The sequence below is a fragment of the Podarcis filfolensis genome, assembly GCF_964270895.1.
Source record: "Podarcis filfolensis genome assembly, chromosome: 2".
NCBI classification, from domain to species: domain Eukaryota; kingdom Metazoa; phylum Chordata; class Lepidosauria; order Squamata; family Lacertidae; genus Podarcis; species Podarcis filfolensis.
In genome coordinates, this window is record NC_139605.1 from 1,433,721 (window position 1) to 1,454,052 (window position 20,332).

A 20,332-nucleotide genomic window follows, 5' to 3' on the forward strand; every position below is an offset into this window, starting at 1 on the left:
TCAGGTATCTCGAGGGCTGTCACATGGAAGAGGGAGCAAGCTGGTTTTCTCCTGCTTTGGAGGGGAGGACTCGAACACAGGGCTTCAGGTTACGATAAAAGAGGATTTTTGACAGGAAGAGCTGTTCCACAGCGGGCTCTCCTTCCTTGGAGGTTTTTAAGCAGAGGTGGGTGGTCATCCACCAGGGATGCTTTAGCTGAGATTCCTGCCTTAGCAGGGGGTTGGAATGGATGACCCCCCGAGGTCCCACTGAACTCTGCATTTCCATCCTTTCCCTAGAGAGCAAACCGGATGTCCCTGCTCCCTAGAAAGCTCTCCCAGTGCAGCGGGAGTTGCCAGAAACCCCATCCTTCTCGGCTTTTCTGCAGTCCTTGTGGAAGTGGCTGTCGGCTGAAGGAGGGTCTCATCCGAAGAACGTGCTCTGCTCCCGCCTTGGCAGGGGGCTGGACTAGATGGCCCTGGGGGTCCCCCATTCCAACTCTACCGTTCCAGGATCCCAGACCAGCCACCCTTCGAAGCTGCCGCAGCCTGACCCTAGAGAGAGCCCCACGGGTACCAGGCCACAGGGACAGATTTTGTGTGTCGGCTTCGTGTTGGGGGGATGTCTCCTTTCCAGGGGCCTCCCCCTCCCCATTGCGCATGGCGAGGTCCGAGTGCGAAAGAGAGAGAGTTGGGAGACTTGGCCCTAGCTTTTATTTCTGCCCAGCGGAGCAGGCCTCGCAACGGTGCCCCATCCCTCCCCCCACAGTCCAGGAACAGCCCCCCCAACTCCCCTCAGGCCTTGACGGCCCCCTTGGCCTGGGCCTTTTGGAACTCCTGCTGCAGCCGCGCCAGCGTCTCCCGCTGCTGGTCCGACTTCTTCTCGTAATCCTGCATCTGGCCCTCGTAGCGCTTGCTGAAACGACAGGACACAGTGGAGGCGGCGTCAGCGCTTGTGGCTTCACAACCCCCGGGGAGGCTGAGAACACCGCGAGCCCCGCACTGCAAGGGGGTTCGGCTAGATGACACCCAGGGAGCCCTCCCAACACTACATTTCGAAGAACCCCAACAACACGTGTTCAGAGAAGTGACCCCTCTGACAGCAGAGCTCATCTCCTCCTCCTCCCCAAGGTGGCTAGCCAGCTGTCCTTGTATCTTATTTTTAGTTTTTAATTGGTTATAATAATTTATTATTTGTACCCCACCCATCTGGCTGGGTTTCCCCAGCCACTCTGGGCGGCTTTCAACAAAGATTAAAAATACATTAAAATGTCACATATTAAAAACTTCCCTAAACAGGGCTGCCTTCAGATGTCTTCTAAATGTCAGGTAGTTGTTTACCGTATTTTTCGTCCCATAGGACGCTCCGTCCCATAGGACGCACCTACTTTTTTGGGGGGGAAATAAAGGAAAATTTTTTTCCCTTTATTTCCCCCCCAAAACCAGGTCGGGGAACAGTGGGATTGCGGCGCTGCGCCTCCCGGCTGTCCCCCAAGCTTGTGGGGCTGGCCGATGTCTGCCCGGCGCGAGGGGCGCTCTGCTTCAGGGTGCCCACGCGCCGGGGGGCAGGCTGCGCACACCTGCGTGAAGCATGGGGCGTCCTCCGAAGGGTGCCCCGTGCTCCGCGCTGCAGGCTGCCGCTGGCAAGCCGTGCGCGCCCATGGGGATCTCCCCCCCAGGCGCGCAAGGCTTGCGGAAACCTACGCGAAGCACGGGGAGTCCTCCAAAGGACTCCAAACTCCCCCCGGGCATGCAAGGCTTGCGGCTAGCTTCCTGGAGCCTGGAGAGCGAGAGATGTCGGCGCACCGACGCCTCTCGCTCTCCAGGCTTCAGCAAAAGCCTGCATTCGCCCCATAGGACGCACACACATTTCCCCTTCATTTTTGGAGGGGAAAAAGTGCATCCTATAGGGCGAAAAATACGGTATCTCTTTGACATCTGGTGGGAGGGTGTTCCACAGGGCGGGTGCCACCACCGAGAAGGCCCTCTGCCTGGTTCCCTGTAGTTTTGCTTCTCGCAGTGAGGGAACTGCCAGAAGGCCCTTGGCGCTGGACCTCAGTGTCTGGGCAGAACGATGGGGGTGGAGACGCTCCTTCAGGTATACTGGACCGAGGCCATTTAGGGCTTTAAAGGTCAGCACCAACACTTTGAATTGTGCTCGGAAACGTTCTGGGACCAATGTAGGTCTTTCAAGACCGGTGGATTAACTGCAGTTTCTGGGTCACCTTCAAAGGTAGCCCCACATAGAGCGCATTGCAGTAGTCCAAGTGGGAGATAACCAGAGCATGCGCCACTCTGGCCAGACAGTCTGCGGGCAGGGAGGGTCTCATCCTGCCTACCAGATGGAGCTGGTAGACAGCCGCCCTAGATACAGAATTGACCTGCGCCTCCATGGACAGCTGCAAGTCCAAAATGACTCCCAGGCTGTGCACCTGGTCCTTCAGGGGCACAGTTACCCCATTCAGGACAAGGGAGTCCCCCACACCCGCCCACCTCCTGTCCCCCCAAAACAGTGCTTCTGTCTTGTCAGGATTCAACCTTGATGGACTGATGCCAGCTTTATCTTTTGAGGAGCTCAAGGTGCACAGCTCTCCTCCTCCTCTCCACAACAACTCTGTGAGGTAGGTGAGGCCAAGAGGTGGGGACTGACTCCAAGGTCACCCCAGCGAACTACACGACAAGAGTGGGGATTCGAACCCTGCCCTCCCAGGTCCTAGTCCAAGGCTCTAACTATTATGCCACACTCTGGGTTTGTGCGGTCCTGGGTCTGTACAAACCACCCCAATTAGTGGCCACAACTGCTCCCTGTGGGACCCTGGCATGGGCCCCCCCTTGCAGAGGTAACTCCACAGCAGCCTGTCTCTGAACCTGAAGGTCCCACAGACGTTAAAGAATCGCAAAGGGGTCGCCCAGGGTCATCTAGTCCCACCCCCCGCAATGCAGGAATCACAGCTGCTTAAGTCCTCGTCACGAACAGCTAGTGAGCCATAGCAACCCACGGATTCACATACACTTAATATAGTTTTGTAGCCTTGATTATATTTCATGGCCATTTTTTTTTCATTATTGCCGTATTCTTCTGCTTTTAAAATGTTTTTTTACATACAATCATACCTTGGGTTACAGACGCTTCAGGCTGCATTTTTTCAGGTTACGGACGCTCTGAAACCCAGGTTACTTCCGGGTTTTGGAAGTCGCCTATGCGCAGAAGCGGTAAATCACACTTTGCGCATAAGCGCCACTGCAAGTTGTGAACACTGCGGGTTGCGAACGTGCATCCCGCACAAATTACGTTCTTAACCCGAGTGTCCACTGAATTTTCATTCATTCATTCATATATATATATATATATATATATATATATATATATATATATATATAATTTTGCATAACACAAATCCCTACACATTTTACATAAACTAAACAATTCAGTTTTCCATTATCGCATCCATCAAAACTTATTTACACTGTTGAATTTATCTTAAAGCTCCCCACATTTTCAAGTGCACACAATTTCCCCTATTCTCTTCCCCCCTTTTTTTCTTCTTCCCTTTACTAGAATAATCCCAATAAAATTATGTATACATACAATGGTACCTCTGGATACGAACGGGATCCGTTCTGGAGCCCTGTTTGCATCCTGAAGCGAATGCAACCCGCATTCGCACGACAATTCGCCACTGCCGCGCATGTGTGTGACGTCATTATGACCGTTTGCGCATGCGCGAGCGGCAAAACCCGGAAGTATGCATTCCGTTACTTCCGGGTCACCACGAAGCGCAACCCAAAAGCGCTCAACCTAAAGCAACTTCAACCCGAGGTATGACTCTGTGTGTGTGTGTGTGTGTGTGTGTGCGCGTGCACACGCGCGCGCGCACACACACATATATATATATATATGAAAAACGGCTGTAGCAGAGCCTCCCCGCGGGATGGAGGCAGCACTCACATCTCCCCTGCGATGTAGTCCAGCCGTTTCGCGACCGTGGCTTTGGCCTCGTCTGTGTCCTGCTTCACCAAGACGGGCCCAATCAGCTTGTAGACGGTGTTGGATGAATCCAACAGGTCCAGCTCCTGCAGAGGAAGGAAAGGTCAGCAGGGAGGGAGGGAGGGCGCTCAAGGGGCGGCTTCTGCAAAGGCTGGGGGGGCGGGGGCTCACCTCCTTCACCACGTTGTTCTCGGTCAGCTGAGCCTCCAGCTTCTGCCGGGCCGTCATGCACTTGCTGATATCTGGAAGCGGGGAAGAAGAACGGGCACAGAAATTGATGGACTATGCAGAACGGGCAACGCTCACCAAAATAATAAGAATAATCAAGAAGATCAAGTTTGTAAGGAAGAATGGAAATCATTTATAGAGCATTTGCAAAATTTCTGTAAACAAATAAAGATGTTAGCAGGCTTAATATAAATAATGTGCAGTATAAATTTTACACACACACACACACACACATTTGTGTATGTATAAGAGATTGTAAATAACAATTTCATTTAATTGGGAAATGCAGGAAATATATAAAATATAGGGAACTCAAGAAGGGGGGAAGGGAGTCATGATGAGAGGAATATGGAATATCATTTGTGTTTTAAATTTTTGGATATTTTTTCCTTTTTCTGTACTTTGTAAAAGCTTATAAAATTATTATTATTATTATTATTATTATTTTTAAAAAGCGGGGACGAGGAAGAGTTCCCCCCTGTAAAACAAACAAAAAAAGGAAATCCACAGAGTTAAAAGTGTAAAACACACATGGAAAAATATTAGAACCAACACAACATAGACCGGCAGTCCACAGGAATGAATGGCATCCAACCCAAAAGCATAGTATTGGAAGGGACCCGAGGGTCATCTAGTCCAACCCCCTGCAATGCAGGAATCTCAACTAAAGCATCCATGAGAGGTGGCCGCCCAACTTGTGCTTCAAAACTTCCAAGAACTTAACTTTTAAGTGGGCCCAGCTACTTCTTGGTGGGAGGTCGAGGCGTGACAGGTGTCTAGACAGCACATATAAGAAATGGGGGGGGGAAAGACTCCCACATTTTAAACGCAAGCCCAGAACTGAGAGATGCTGCTATAATGTTCTGGTGCAGGGAAATGGGATTCTGAGGTGGTCTTCTGACTCACTTCCTGAGCCAGGTTCAAGGGCCTTCTGGCGGTTCCCTCATTGCGAGAAGTGAGGTTACAGGGAACCAGACAGAGGGCCTTCTGGGTAGTGGTGCTCGCCCTGTGGAACACCCTCCCACCAGATGTGAAGGAAATAACCAGCTATCTTATTTTTAAAAGATATCTGAAGACAGCCCTGTTTAGGGAAGTTTTTAATATTTAATGCTGTATTGTTTTTAATAAATTATTTAATAAAATAATAAATAAATAATAAAAATTATTTAACAAATAATAATAATAACAATAATAATAATAATGTCCTTGCATTAATTTACAAAGCCCTGGGCAACTTGGGTCCAGGGTGCTTCAGGGACCGCCTGAACCCCAATTTCCCACTCAGGTCACCTGCAGGAGCGTCGCTGTTCATTCCCCAAGTTGGTGAGGCCCATTTGGCAACAAGGAGAATCCGAGCCTTTTGAGTTATTGGCCCCGTCCTGCGGAACCCCCTGCCACTGGAGTTCGGCCAGCTTTCAAAGGCCTGATGAGAGCTTTTCTGCTGTCTGATGTCAACTTTTAGAACTGTTTCATGTACAGCTATTCTAAGGCGCTCTGATACTTTCTTATGAATAGCTGTGTGTGTGTGTGTGTGTGTGTGTGTGTGTGTGTGTGTATAATGAGAGGTGGTGGTGGAATTTACCTTTCTGCAGCTGCTGGTATTTCTCCAGCTCTCCCTGGAGCTTCTTCTGCAGGGCTTCAGCCATCGCCTCCTCCTCTCAGGCGGCTCAGGAGCAGGGGTGGGGGTGGCACTCTCTGCAGAAAAAGCAAGGAATTGCCACTGCAGCTTTGCTGGCAGAAAAGCCAAGAGCCACCAGGAAGCTGCAGCTAGGAGAAAACACAGGGCAGATCCAGCTGTCAAAGGGCTCTGCTTACGTCCCCCTCAGGGCTCCAGTTTGGAGCAGCCCCTCGCCACCAGCTCCTGGGGGGGGTCTCTATCCTCAGAACAAAAGCCCGTGTGGGAGGACTGAACCCGGGGGGGCGGTTCTGCATGGTGAAGCTGCCCTCTGCCTATGGGTCACCCCAGGGGCTGCCCCAACTCCCAGGGGCATCTTCTGGCCCCCTCCCCATCTCCCCTCTGGGTGTGTGGAGACGGGGAAGGGGGCAGCCACCCCCCAGGGTCCCTCCCCCTCCAGCTCCCCTCCCCCCACCTCCTCCAATGGATCCCCCAGACACCCCTGGAGCCCCCTCCCCACCCAGCCCCCTCCCCCCATTGAGCCCCCCCCAGCACCCATGGCGCCCTCTCCTCGCCCCTTGGTGCCCCCACCCACCTGCCCCTCTTTTTCTGCCCCTACCCCCACCCCCAACCCCTGCCCCCGACTCACGTTCCGCTAAAGCTCCTCCTCCCGACCTCTAACCCGAGAAACTTCCGCCCGCAGCACGTCCGCGTCACCCAGGATCCCTCGCGGTCTCGCTCCTTCCCGCACAGGCGCAGACGGGCCGCCAGCGCCTTTGGATGCGTCACTTCCGCCCCCCGCCAAGATGGCGGCTTAACACAGGACGGGAGCGTAGTCCTAGAGCGGTCGCCTCGAAGTCCCGGGGGCTACGAACACTTCCCCGCCGCAAAGGATACCGGGAAATGTAGTTTGTCCCCCAGCGGAGCTCCAGTTCCCGGAGCCCTTGACAAACTACAGTTCCCAGGAGGGGATTTTTTTTTTTTGTGGTCGGGGGGAAGGGTTGGGTGGAGAAAAGTAAAGTGTTTCTGAATGCATCGTGTGAATGCGATTCACGTGGCTGGCTGCGCCACGTGTAAACGTGTTTGCGCGCTTTTGCCATTGGTTTTTCCCTTTTTTCTTATTTTTCTCTTTCTATTTTGTATTTTCATGCTGTGAGCTTCCCTGGGATCTCTGAGGACGGGCAGCGTCCAAATTTAATAATGCTAAATAAATAAATAAATGGGCTGTAGCTACGTGTGTGTGTGTGTAAACTTTGGGGACCCACACTGCCTCCTGTCTGTCGATAAATAAATAAGCATATAAGAAATTCTCAATGGACTGAGGACTGTTTTTCTAACATGTCAAATAATTTTTAAACTTCCCTTTCTGGTTATGACTTTCCACCAAAAAACAGGATACTGAGTTGGCCCTTGGACAGTCAGAAGGAGGGAAGGCACAAGGGCGCATGGACGGAAGTGGGCAGGGTAGAGATTCAAGAGATCCACAGGGTAACCTGCCACTTTGACTCAGAAGTCAAGGTTTCCTCTGAATTAAGTGGCCAGGATTAAGATCCTGCTGCAGGAAAGAACACCCTCAGGAGGGATATCAGCCGGAACCGAAATCAAGCTTTGATTTGAGACTGCAATAGCTCCGTTGGTTAGAGCGTGGTGCTCATCATGCCAAGGTTGCGGGTTCAATCCCCGTAAAGGACAGCTGAATGACCCATGGGGAACTTTTGGAGGTGTTATGGAATGAATGATGGTGGAGGAATATTTTTGTAGAGCAGGCATAGGCAACCTTCGGCTCTCCAGATGTTTTGGACTACAGTTCCCATCATCCTTAGCTAATAGGACCATTGGTCAGGGATGATGGGAATTGTAGTCCGAAACATCTGGAGGGCTGAAGGTTGCCTATGCCTATTGTAGAGGTTTCAGCTTTTCTTAACACAGGCAAAAAGGCACTGTTAGTAGTGATTACATAACTGATTACAAACTTTTTTTATAAGTGATGTGATTCAAGGACTGAGAAAACATAGGCATTGGCACAACCTGTGACCTGCTTCCCAGAGGGAAGGCAATGTTAAAAAGCATGGGGAGAGGACGGAGGCCTAAGGCACCCCACAAGTGAGTGCCCAGGGGTCCCCCAACATCACTTTCTGGACACGGCCCAGGAGGAAGGAGCGGAACCACTGCATAACCCTGCCCCTAACTCCCTACCGTCCTAGACCGTCCAGGAGGATGTGTTAGTATTTGTATTGTCATTTCATTGGGAATGTACCGTATTTTTCGCTCTATAAGACACACCTAGTTTTCAGAGGAGCAAAACAAGGGAAAAAAACATTCTGAATGAAATGTTGTTGAAGAGGCTTCACGTGGCTATGAGAGCCAGTGTGGTGTAGTGGTTAAGAGCGGGAAACTTGTAATCCGGTGAACCGGGTTCGCGTCTCCGCTCCTCCACATGCAGCAACTGGGTGATCTTGGATTAGTCACACTTCTCTGAAGTATCTCAGCCCCACTCACACCACAGAGTGTTTGTTGTGGGGGAGGAAGGGAAAGGAGAATGTTAGCCGCTTTGAGACTCCTTTGGGTAGTGATAAAGCGGAATATCAAATCCAAATTCTTCTTCTGCTTCTATCCCTGAAGCCAGAACAAACAGCTGCGAAAGCAATGCAAAGCCTCTTCAGTGCAGTGGGAGGAATGCTCTTGCTGCACTGAAGAGGCTTCGTGCGGCTATCGCTGAAGCCAGCGATAGCTGTGCAGTCTGCATTAGCTCCATAAGACGCACACACATTTCCCCTTACTTTTTAGTAGGAAAAAAGTGTGCCTTATAGAGCGAAAAATACGGTATTTCAGAAAGCAGAGGTGGCATTGGGGAAATGAAATGGAATTCAGTTCGCTGTGTCTTGACTGCTGAGAGGTCAAGCTGAGAGGTGTGGGGACTTCATGTACACGCTGTCTGGAGGGGTTTGTAAATAATACTAGTGTTTCAACTGTTGCCAGCCTGACAAGTAAATATTTATTTTCAACAAATTGGGTAAGGCATATATTTTTATCACAAACAGCTATCCAGATACTGTGGTCGATTGTATTAAAAGCCACTAAGAGATCCAGCAGAACCAGGAAACAGCTTTTACCTCTGTCCCTAGCCCGCCAGAGATAATCAACCAGCGCCACCAGGGTGGTCTCAGTCCAAGAGAAGGGCCTAAAACTCAATTGGGACAAATGCAGTCTAAATGGTCCACATCCTCCAGATATGCCTGGATTTATTCTGCAACCAAACATACATTTAAATTGTTTTTCCCATGTGAGTTCCTTCCTGGAGGAGTGAACCCAGGAGGTAGCACTGAGTGACTCGTGTTCCATATGTTGGCCATTTTCCTGCAGCGTGCCTCTGGGGTCTGTTCTGCGCCCCATGCTATTCAACATGTGTGTCCAGGGCAGCTGTTTATCAGCTCCATCTGGTACGCAGGCTGAGACCCTACCTGCCTGCGGACTGTCTTGCCAGAGTGGTGTATGCTCTGGTTATCACCCACTTAGACTACTGTAATGAGCTCTATGTGGGGCTACCTTTAAAGGTGACCCGGAAACTGCAACTAATCCAGAATGCAGCAGCTAGAGTGGTGACTGGGAGCGGCCGCTGAGACCACATAACACCAGTCTTGAAAGACCTACATTGGTCCCAGAATGTTTCCGAGCACAATTCAAAGTGTTGGTGCTGACCTTTAAAGCCCTAAACGGCCTTGGTCCAGTATACCTGAAGGAGCGTCTCCACCCCCATCGTTCTGCCCGGACCCTTCTGGCGGTTCCCTCGCTGCGAGAAGCCAAGTTACAGGGAACCAAGCAGAGGGCCTTCCCGGTAGTGGCACCCGCCCTGTGGAATGCCCTCCCACCAGATGTCAAAGAGAAAAATAACTACCAAACTTTTAGAAGATATCTGAAGGCAGCCCTGTTTAGGGAAGCTTTTAATGTTTAATAGGTTATTGTATTTTAGTGTTTTGTTGGAAGCTGCCCAGAGTGGCTAGGGAAACCCAACCAGATGGGCGGGGTATAAATAAATTATTATTATTATTATTAACATTTACATGAAAACAGTGGGAAAGCTTGTGCAGAATTTTGGGTTTTGGTGGCACCCGTATGATGGTTTTCTTATGTTTTTAGCAGTTCTTAATTGCCTTAAGTCCCGTCAGAGAATAAGATGGGATAATAATAATTAATAATAATAATAATAATAATAATAATAATAATAATAAATAGTGTAGTCTGCTGGCAGGAGGACTCCCTAGCAGCATGACTGTAGAATAACATTTGGGATTATAGAAAAGCCCAATCTTCTCCAAACCCCAAAAGCAGGAGCCATGGGGTTGCCACATGGGGACGATGTGGGAAAATGGGGCCACCAAGAGCCTGCCCTGGAGCTCCTCCTTTCCCCTGTTGGAAGTAGACTTTGATAAAAGTATCCCATTATTCAGCTGCATTATGAGGGAGGCTGAAAAAGAAAATTTAAGGTCTTATATATATTGATAATAAAGGAGCACGATCAATTAAGTGGTTTCTCACAGGAAAGGGAACTGCTCTCTGTCTATGTACATGCCCTCTGTTCCTAATTACTTTTTAAAAAATCTCTGCATAATAATCCTCCACCCCATGAGCCACATTTCCCACCTCCTTTGACCTTGAGAAATTTATGAATCAACTGCACAGTCCCTTTGGCTGAAGGAGGTCCATACTGACCATTTTTGGAGACGCACGTCTGAGTTGTTTCTGGGGTCGGGGGTTTGTCAGAGAACTAGTGACAAGACTGCAAGCTGTTGATGTGGACTCTGTACCAGGAAAGCTCACACCACCATTCCACCTGTGGTTCTCTTCATAGATTTTGCAGTTATTTTGGAATTTGTACCGCAATTTCATCTCATGAAAAGTTACAGACGGGAAAATATAACAGGGTTGCTGTGACCTATAATTCATCCACTAACTCAGGGGACGGCAAGCTTATCAGCCGACAGGCCGGTCCACGCTCCGCCAGTCAGAGGATGGGCTGGAGCGTGTGCGCATGCGCACTCTTCTGGGTTGGTGTGCATGGAAATAGCGAGTGCGCATGCACACAGGTGCATCTCCTTCCCGCACATGTGTGATCACATTACTTCCTGCACACATCCGGGTCAGAGGAGCGCCTGTGCACATGCGCGAATGCGCCACCAACCCATAAGTCGGTCCCCACGCCGTGTCGTGTCAGTAGGAGTGGATGGCAGCGGGTAGCAGGGGTCATAACGAGCCGGTCGGGCGACCTCTACAGGCCGCTACCAGCCCATGGGCCATAGGTTGCCAACCTCTGCACTCTTACTTGTGTACAGCCTGTAAATTTGGCAAACTCACCCACCTTGCCTATAATACTGGCAATCTTTGGCCTGAATATGCACACCTGTGTGTAGAGCCTCCAGCCACAGGTATTGTCTATCATGAAAATGGGTCCTTTGCCCAGGAAGCACCCAAGCTGGAAATGTTCATGCATTTACCATCTTTGGATGCGGATGGATTGGGTCTCAGCACATGGGGGGCAGCTGCCAGGGTGGCAGGGGAGGGGCTGATCCAGGCAAGCCAGCCGCAAAGTTGGGTTTCCCACCCCCACCCAGGTGTGCACTGCAAGACCCTATGTGAAGCCCAGAGATGGATCCAGCTTATTGAATCTAATTTCTTCTTTCTTAATACATGTGTTATCTTATTGCCTTTGGATTTCGTATTTAGTCCATTCACATTCCATGTTATTACACTCATCTGCATGGTTTCTCCCCTGTCTGTTATTCAGGGAATAGAAAGATATTCAAGCTCACAGTGAAGCATTTTGCACAAACCTGTGTCAACACCCTCCACCCTGGCACATTCCTTCGAGATGCTCAGGCACTGCCTCCTCTTCATTGTGCCACCTCCCCTCCTCATGCAAGTTGTGCAGAGATAACGTTTTATCTGGACACTTCACGTAGCGGAGTATGAGGTGGTGTGGCAACAGAATTAATTTATAAAATATAAATAATATATGTGGTTTGCAATATTACCTTGGGGATGTAAGAAGATTCACACTCTCCCCCTCCCTATGTAACATTACAGTACATTAAATCTTACATTATGCTTACTATTGTGAGACGCTCCCTTCATGTCTATACATTAAAGACTGAAACTGTGAATGAAACTCTAATTATATTCCTGACATTTACATGATTTCACCCTTGTCTGAGCTTCTTGAGGTCTTCTTAAGTTTTCCACTACAGTATCAATAAACTCCTTTCTTCACTGCATACATTGAAATGGTCTCTCCCCTTTGAAAGTCCATTGATGTTGTCTGAGGTTTCCACTACTACTGAAGTTCTTTCCACACACCATGCATTTAAATGCTTTCTCCTCTCTGTGGGTCCACTGATGCATATCAAGCTCTGTACTCTGCCTGAAGCTTTTTCTTTATACATTTAAATGGTTTTTCCCACGTGAGTTCCTTGATGTTTTCTAAGGTTTCAAGTCTCAGTGAAGCTCTTTCCACACTCCATGCATTTATATGGTTTCTCCCCTGTGTGAATCTGTTGATGAATTCTGTTTTCCTCTCTTTTTCTGGAAATCTATTTATTAAATTTTCCAAATTATTATTTAAATTCACATGCCAATTTGGCACAGTCCATCAACTTAATCTGCCATTCTTCTCTGGTAGGGACTTTGTCTTTTTTCCATCTCTGGGCTAATACCATCTGCGCAGCCATCGTTGTGTACATAAATAACCTATCCTGCTCACTTGAAATTTCTACACCTATGAGTCCTAAAAGAGAAGCTTCGGTTTTTTTATAAAAGTTATTTTAAACATTTTTTTTCAATTCACTATATATCATTTTCCAAAATGCTTTTACTATCATGCATGTCCACCACATATGACAAATTTAACGTGTTCATCTTTGTAAATCCTTCTAGAAATAATTTATACATTTTAGAAAGTAATTTCATATTATTCTGTCAAACATAATGCGTTCCGGAAGTCTGCTTGACTTCCAAAATGTTCGGATACAAAGCACAGCATCTGGTAAGCTGCAGGAAACTCCTGCAACCTATTGGAAGCTGCAGAAGCCGCATCGGATGTTCAGTTCCAAAGAACACTCACAAATCGGAAAAATTACTTCCGGGTTTGTGGCGTTCGAGAGCCACAACGTTCAACTTGCAAGGCGTTCAGGATCCAAGATACGACTGTATATGGTTTCTCCCTTGTGTGAATCCATTGATGAATTCTAAATTTACCATCAGAAGTGCAAGCTGGATTTCGAAGGGGCAGAGGAACCAGAGACCAAATTGCAAACATGTGCTGGATTATGGAGAAAGCTAGAGAGTTCCAGAAAGACATCTACTTCTGCTTCATTGAGTATGCAAAAGCCTTTGACTGTGTTGACCACAGCAAACTATGGCAAGTTCTTAAAGAAATGGGAGTGCCTGATCACCTCATCTGTCTCCTGAGAAATCTCTATGTGGGACAAGAAGCTACAGTTAGAACTGGATATGGAACAACTGACTGGTTCAAAATTGGGAAAGGAGTACAGCAAGGCTGTATATTGTCTCCCTGCTTATTTAACTTATATGCAGAATTCATCATGCGAAAGGCTGGGCTGGATGAATCCCAAGCCGGAATTAAGATCACCGTAAGAAATATCAACAACCTCAGATATGCAGATGACACAACCTTGATGGCAGAAAGTGAGGAGGAATTAAAGAACCTTTTAATGAGGGTGAAAGAGGAGAGCGCAAAATATGGTCTGAAGCTCAACATAAAAAAAACGAAGATCATGGCCACTGGGCCCATCACCTCCTGGCAAGTAGAAGGGGAAGAAATGGAGGCAGGGAGAGATTTTACTTTCTTGGGCTCCATGATCACTGCAGATTGTGACAGCAGTCACGAAATTAAAAGACGCCTGCTCCTTGGGAGAAAGGCGATGGCAAACCTAGACAACATCTTAAAAAGCAGAGACATCACCTTGCTGACAAAGGTCCGTATAGTTAAAGCCATGGTTTTCCCAGTAGTGATGTATGGAAGTGAGAGCTGGACCATAAAGAAGGCTGATCACCAAAAATGGATGCTTTTGAATTATGGTGCTGGAGGAGACTCTTGAGAGTCCCATGGACTGCAAGAAGATCAAACACATCCATTCTTAAGGAAATCAGCCCTGAGTGCTCACTGGAAGGACAGATCGTGAAGCTGAGGCTCCAATACTTTGGCCACCTCATGAGAAGAGAAGACTCCCTGGAAAAGACCCTGATGTTGGGAAAGATTGAGGGCACAAGGAGAAGGGGACGACAGAGGACAAGATGGTTGGACAGTGTTCTCGAAGCTACAAACATGAGTCTGACCAACTGCAGGAGGCAGTAGAAGACAGGAGTGCCTGGCGTGCTCTGGTCCATGGGGTCACGAAGAGTCGGACACGACTAAATGACTAAACAACAAATTTACCATTGTCACTGAAGATCTTTCCGCACTCCATACATTTACATGGTTTCTTCCATGTGAATCCGTTGGTGTGTTTTAAGTGTTCTATTATAAGTGAAGCTCTTTCCACACTCTGTACATTTATATGGTTTCTCCCCTGTGTGAATTCGTTGATGAATTCTAAGTGTTCCACTGTCACTGAAGCTCTTTCCACACTCCATACATTTAAATGGTTTTTCCCCTGTGTGAGTTCGATGATGGATTCTAAGTGTTTCACTCCGATTAAACCTCTTTCCGCACTCCATGCATTCAAATGGTTTCTCCCCTGTGTGAGTTCTATGATGTACACGAAGGTGTGAAATGTCCCTGAAGTTCTTTCCACAATCCATGCATTTAAGTGGTTTCTCAACTATGTGAGTTCGTTCATGTGAACGAAGCTGTGAAATGTCCCTGAAGTTCTTTCCACACTCCATGCATTTAAATGGTTTCTCCCCTGTGTGAGTTCGTTCATGTGACCGAAGGTGTGAACTATTAGTGAAGTTCATTCCACACTGCATGCATTTAAATGGTTTCTCCCCTGTGTGGGTCCTTTGATGGTTTCTATAGCTTGAACTCTGGCTGAAGCTCTTTCCACACTCCATACATTCATATGGTTTCTCCCCTGTGTGAATCCGTTGATGTTTTCTAAGTGTTCTGTTATCAGTGAAGCTCTTTCCACACTCCGTACATTTATATGGTTTCTCCCCTGTGTGAATCCGTTGATGAACTCTAAGAGTTCCACCATCACTGAAGCTCTTTCCACACTCCATACATTTATATGGTTTCTCCCCCGTGTGAATTCGTTGGTGAGCATGAAGGTGCGACCTCTCTCTGAAGCTCTTTCCACATTCCATACATTCAAATGGTTTCTCCCCTGTATGAATCCGTTGATGTTTTTTAAGTGTTCTATAATCACTGAAGCTCTTTCCACACACCATACATTTATATGGTTTCTCTCCTGTGTGAATCCGTTGATGAACTCTAAGCGTTCCACTGTCACTGAAGCTCTTTCCACACTCCATGCATTGAAAGGCTTTCTCCCCTGTGTGAGTTCGCTGATGCACCTGAAGGTGTGGCCTCTGTCTGAAGCTCTTTTCACACTCCATACACTCAAATGCTTTCTCCCCTGTGTGAGTTTGTTGATGTGCATGAAGGTGTGACCTCTGTGCGAAGTTCTTACCACACTCCATACATTTAAACGGTTTCTCTCCTGTGTGAGTCCGTTGATGTCTTCTAAGTGTTCCGCTACCAGTGAAGCTTTTCCCACACTCCACACATTTAAATGGTTTCTTCCCTGTGTTAGTCTGTTGATGTTTTCTAGGTGTTCCACTATCATTTAAGCTTTTTCCATGCTCCATAGCCTGAAATGGTTTCTCCACTCTTTGAGTTCATTGATGTGAAGTTTGTGTGTTCATTGACTGAATCACATACCACTTTCAATGCATTTAAATAGTTTCTTTGTTAATCCTAAGGAAATTTCAGATGTCCCCCAGAATTCTGACTGTCTTCTCCACTTCATTCTTTGGAGTGCATGGAACATAAACTCCTGTTCGTGTTTCAAGGAAGAAAACAAAAGAATATGAAACACATAAAGTTCAATTAGCACCTTCTCCTATTTTAACATCTTGTACATCCTTCCATGTTCCCCCCCCCATGTCATAGAATCATAGAACTGAAGAGTTGGAAGACACCCTGGGGGCCATCTAGTCCAACCCCCAGCAGTGCAGAAATGTCCATGAACATGCCTTCTACTAGTCTGGTTCATAGTTTCCAATGACATATTTCATCCTCTGCATACTAATCCTCCATCTCCGGGCCATATTTTTCCTCACTCAACCTCTATATGTTTCTTTTTCTTTTTTCCTTTTTAAATTGAATTTTATTAAGCAAAACAAATCTTAAAATGCACACAGAACATACAGTACTAACATACATCCCATACAATCTGTACAATATAAAGATTGTGAAAAGTATAAATAAATAAAAGAAAATACAAAGTACAGACAAAAAGACAAGAAGTACTAAAAGTATAAGCAGAAAAGGAACTCATTTACATCTGAATCAAAAGAAAAGAAACTTCTGACTAAACCCGTTGTACTATTTTACATTTAAACTATTATTTACAGTTTCCTAAAGTTATTTCTCTTTGTCTTAAATCTTAACCTTTTCCAACAATTACTTTCTATGACATGCCTCATTCGATATCTGCCAGGAAGCTTCCGTTACTGCAGTACCCTTTGCGACATTCCTTAATAATTATCCATTCCTTATTGACTTCTTGAGTTGAATTTCCTCTCACTGTTCCCTTTCTCTTTGCTAATTGTAAGTATTCTATCAATTTGGCTTGCAATTCAATCTTTGAAGGGATGATTTCGCTTTTCCAATTTCTTGCTATTATCCTCTGCATACCAATCCTCCACCCCCGGGCCATATTTTTCCTCATTCAACTTCTATATGTTTCTTAATCATCTTCACAGTCTGTTGGTCCTCAGGAGGTTCATATTGACCATTTTGGGAGTATTTTTTTAGGGACTGTGGTATGGGCCTGTCAGAGAAAGAGTGACAAGCTTGCTGTCAGCTGAAGGAGTGCTCAGGAAGGAGAATGTTCTTTGATCTATACCTCCATCTGCCAGCCTTGTTGGGGCGAGTGAGTGTTCAATCTTTCCAGAACTAGAAAGTTCCAGAAAGTTTTAGAAAGCTCCAGAACACATTTTAGGTTTATCTGGCAGGACAAGAAACAAAGATTTTCATCTTTACTGTGAGGCAGTATGCCTCTGCTAGTTAAGTAGTGGTTATACTGAAAGACACTAAGCTGTTGCATTTACAAGGTCATGAGAATATGTTTGTTTGGTACGCTTATTTAGGGTATGATAAAACTAAACACACAAGAGCTTTATGAATCATGTTATTAGGAAAATCCCTTTTGCAGTGTGGGATAAATATAAGAATCGGCTGGAAGGAAAGATACTTATTTGGCTTTCACCCACAGAAGCAATAGCTTTTTAAAAAATGCAATACGGAAGGACAATGGGCAACTTACAGAGATATTTTGTAATTTTCGGAAGAAGAAATAAAATTGAATAAACAGGATGAGATGGGACGTGTGGTGGCGGATTGGTTTCAATACCATCAAATCAGTTTTTTAACTCAAAGTTTGAAAGAGCTGTTATTGCGAGTAAAGAGAAAGTGATTTCCAAAATGCACAAGATGCTATTGGAATGGGAAACAAAGGACAAACTGGTAAAATCAGCAATGATGCACTGGGTCAGAAATATAGGTCATGATTAGAGCTGGGCGATATATTGGTATATTGTCCAAGACTGGCTTGAAGTTTACATCGTGATAACTGCTTCCTAATACTGAGCTGGCAATATATTACGAATCACAATGTGTGCAAGGGCTAGGCGATACTTGCTTTTCAACATTGCGATAACTTACCAGCTAAACGCTGTGATGCTAGTAGCAGCTAAACCTCACAATATCACCTGCTAAATATTGCAGTGCTATTAGCAGATAAAGATCGTAATGTTATCATTACCAAAACTCACAATATCACTTGTGGTTTATCACCAGCTAAACCTCACAATATCACCTGCTAAACGTTGCCATGTTATCAGCAGCTAAACATTTAAATCAGCCACAAGGTCTGAAATAAGGGTGGAACTGTACAGAGGAGAGCAGCACAATGTCCTTGCAATTGCTACTACTTAGGGGTCTAAAATGGATAAATGACAATATTATCAATCATCATCTCAGTGGGACTTTTGGTTTTGGGCTAGGCTACCAAATGGTGGTATTCAGGACAATCCAAAGTATGGAGATGAGTCCTAGTGAATGCAGATAACCTGGTGGTGTCATCAGGGAAGGGGGGGAGAAGGGGGTCAGGGGTGCTGGAAGGGGAGGGGTCTCAGTCGAGGCTCCTCCCCTTCCTTTAACCCTTCCCTGGACTCCCTCTCTCCCTTTCCCCAGCCAGGCGCCCCACGACCCCAGGGATTCCTGCCAGGGGAGAATGGGGGGCCTCAGCCCCACCCCAGCCCTGCTTGGGGTCCTCATTCCCCTTCCCGCCAAGGCCTCCAGGGGGGGCAGGGCAGCTGAGCATCTCTCGGCCCCCCAGGAAAGAGAAAGGGGAGTCTGGCGGTGCTGCTGCTGCCCAGGAGATCTTGCAAGGCCAGCCCTGCAGGTGTTGGGTCCCCCCTTCCCACCTGGGTCGGGGCCTGGATCGGGGCCCCTGTCGACGGGCCCCAGGGAGGGCGCTTTCCTTACGGGGGGTCTCTTTGTCCTCCCCTCTTATGCCCCCCCTCCTCTATTTCCCCCCCTCCTCTCCCTCTTTACCTCTTGGTCTTCCGCCTCCCTGGCTCCAGATTAGTCCGCGTTTCTTATGTGCAATAGAAAGGGATTTTTTTTGGGGGGGGGGTGTTTCTTCACTGACGCCCCTCCTCGCTATTCCGAATCTACACTCTTGGCGGCACATTTAGCAGCGACACTTCCGGTTCCTTTTGGGATGCGCTTGCCCTTAGAGCTACTTAGTAGAGAGCAGCCCCTTGCTGTGTTGGGATGGGAAGTGGACGGGACGGCGCTGCCTTTAGCCTCCTGCTCTTGGGGCTCCATCTCCCCCCCCCCAAGTTGCCTCTCCTCCCCACAGCAGAGGGTGGAGATGGCTACGGGAGGGGCATCATATCTGGGGGGGGGTCGTGGTTTTCAATCTACAAACAGGGAAGTTGGGAGGGGAGAGGATGGGGGTGAAAAGGAAGGGACCCCCCAACTTCTTTCTTAGAATCAGGAGAGTGGGGGAGGGGCTGATCCAGGGAAGCCAGGAGTGTCTCCCCCCCCCCGCCCAGGTTTGCCTTGCAAGGTCGTCTGTGAAGCCCAGAGATGGACCCAGCCTCTGGGGGTGGGAAGAGACATGGGGCTGCCTGAGAGAGACGGGTCTCCTTTCTTCCTCCTTCCTCCCCACAGAGAGAGGGGAGAGGATGGAGCTTCCGGGAAGGCTTGGGGGGGCAGTGGATCTCCAGGGATCCTTTTAACGGACCCCACATAAGATCCCTGGGCAGGAGAAGCCCAGGCAGCCCCTTCGGGGCCATTGCTAGGGGGTGGGGAGGCGGTCCCCACCAGGTGCGCAAAATCGGCTTAAAAATACGTCCATAAAAATGTCTATAAAGAAAAATACCGAGTATTACCTCATGAGTAAAGGTTTTGAATAGATGGTGAATTAAATGGGTGGAGGGGGGTGGGGTTGGAAGAGAGGCAGAAAGTCTGACGAAGAAGAATGGCAAACAAAATTAATGGACTACGCAGAATTAGACAAAATGACAGGAAGGATTCGAAACCTTCCAGGACCAGAGATTTACAGAAGATTGGAATAAATATACGAATTATCTGAAGTGCAACTGTAACCAACAAATTACGCTAGTAGGACTACAAGAAGTGTGTAAGGAGATATGTATGAAGCATTGCAAGTTAGAGAAAGAATAGTGATATTAGTTATGAACTAAACATAATGGAAGAAGTGGGAAATGTGTATTTAGAGATTAGATTGAAAAATTTTCAGACGAGATTGAAGTCAAAAAATTGTATAAGATGTTAAAATATGTTTAATTACTGTTGAAAATGATATGTTGAAAATTAATTTTAAAAATTATATTAAAAAAGGAAGAGGCAGAAAGAAGAGCTAAGGTAAAGGTAAAAAGGTAAAAGACCCCTGGATGGTTAAGTCCAGTCAAAGACGACTATGGGGTATGGCGCTCATCTCTCTTCCAGGCCGAGGGAGCCAGTGTTTGAATTGAATGACATTTTATTATTATGGTCACATACCAGTTCCAGCTCACTTAGAATATCAGGAAAATCATAAAACACAAGAGGAATACATTGAAGCCGGTGTTTGTCCACAGACAGCTTTCTGGGTCATGCGGCCAGCAAGACTAAACAGCTTCTGGTGGTGCAATGGAACAGCCTGACAAAAACCAAAGCACACGGAAACACCGTTTACCTCCCTGCCACAGCAGTACCTATTTATCTACTTGCACTGGCGTGCTTTAGAACTGCTAGGTTGGCAGGAGCT

General features: G+C 47.2%; 2 protein-coding genes across 4 annotated transcripts; both read right to left on the reverse strand.

Moving 5' to 3' along the window:
* Window positions 1-676: 676 nt before the first annotated feature.
* PFDN6 (prefoldin subunit 6) lies at window positions 677-6,590 on the reverse strand. 2 transcript variants are annotated; one of them, XM_083591705.1, is made up of 5 exons: window positions 6,460-6,590; window positions 5,778-5,890; window positions 4,139-4,209; window positions 3,929-4,053; window positions 677-895 (listed from the first exon to the last, which is right to left on the reverse strand). In XM_083591705.1, the coding sequence occupies exons 2-5, from the start codon at window positions 5,839-5,841 to the stop codon at window positions 775-777; spliced, it is 381 nt and encodes a 126-aa protein (XP_083447831.1). In that variant the 5' UTR covers window positions 5,842-5,890; window positions 6,460-6,590; the 3' UTR covers window positions 677-774. The 2 variants fall into 2 exon arrangements, with proteins under 2 accessions (XP_083447831.1, XP_083447830.1); XM_083591704.1 differs by having other exon boundaries at window positions 5,778-5,962; window positions 6,460-6,537.
* Window positions 6,591-11,962: 5,372 nt separating this feature from the next.
* On the reverse strand, window positions 11,963-18,946 carry LOC310756969 (uncharacterized protein). Of its 2 annotated transcripts, XM_083601982.1 has the most exons (4): window positions 17,262-18,544; window positions 16,073-16,330; window positions 14,252-16,019; window positions 11,963-13,048 (listed from the first exon to the last, which is right to left on the reverse strand). In XM_083601982.1, exon 3 carries the CDS (start codon window positions 15,630-15,632, stop codon window positions 14,295-14,297), a length of 1,338 nt encoding a protein of 445 aa, XP_083458108.1. In that variant the 5' UTR covers window positions 15,633-16,019; window positions 16,073-16,330; window positions 17,262-18,544; the 3' UTR covers window positions 11,963-13,048; window positions 14,252-14,294. The 2 variants fall into 2 exon arrangements, with proteins under 2 accessions (XP_083458108.1, XP_083458109.1); XM_083601983.1 differs by lacking the exons at window positions 16,073-16,330; window positions 17,262-18,544 and adding an exon at window positions 18,607-18,946 and having other exon boundaries at window positions 14,252-15,820.
* Window positions 18,947-20,332: the final 1,386 nt, after the last annotated feature.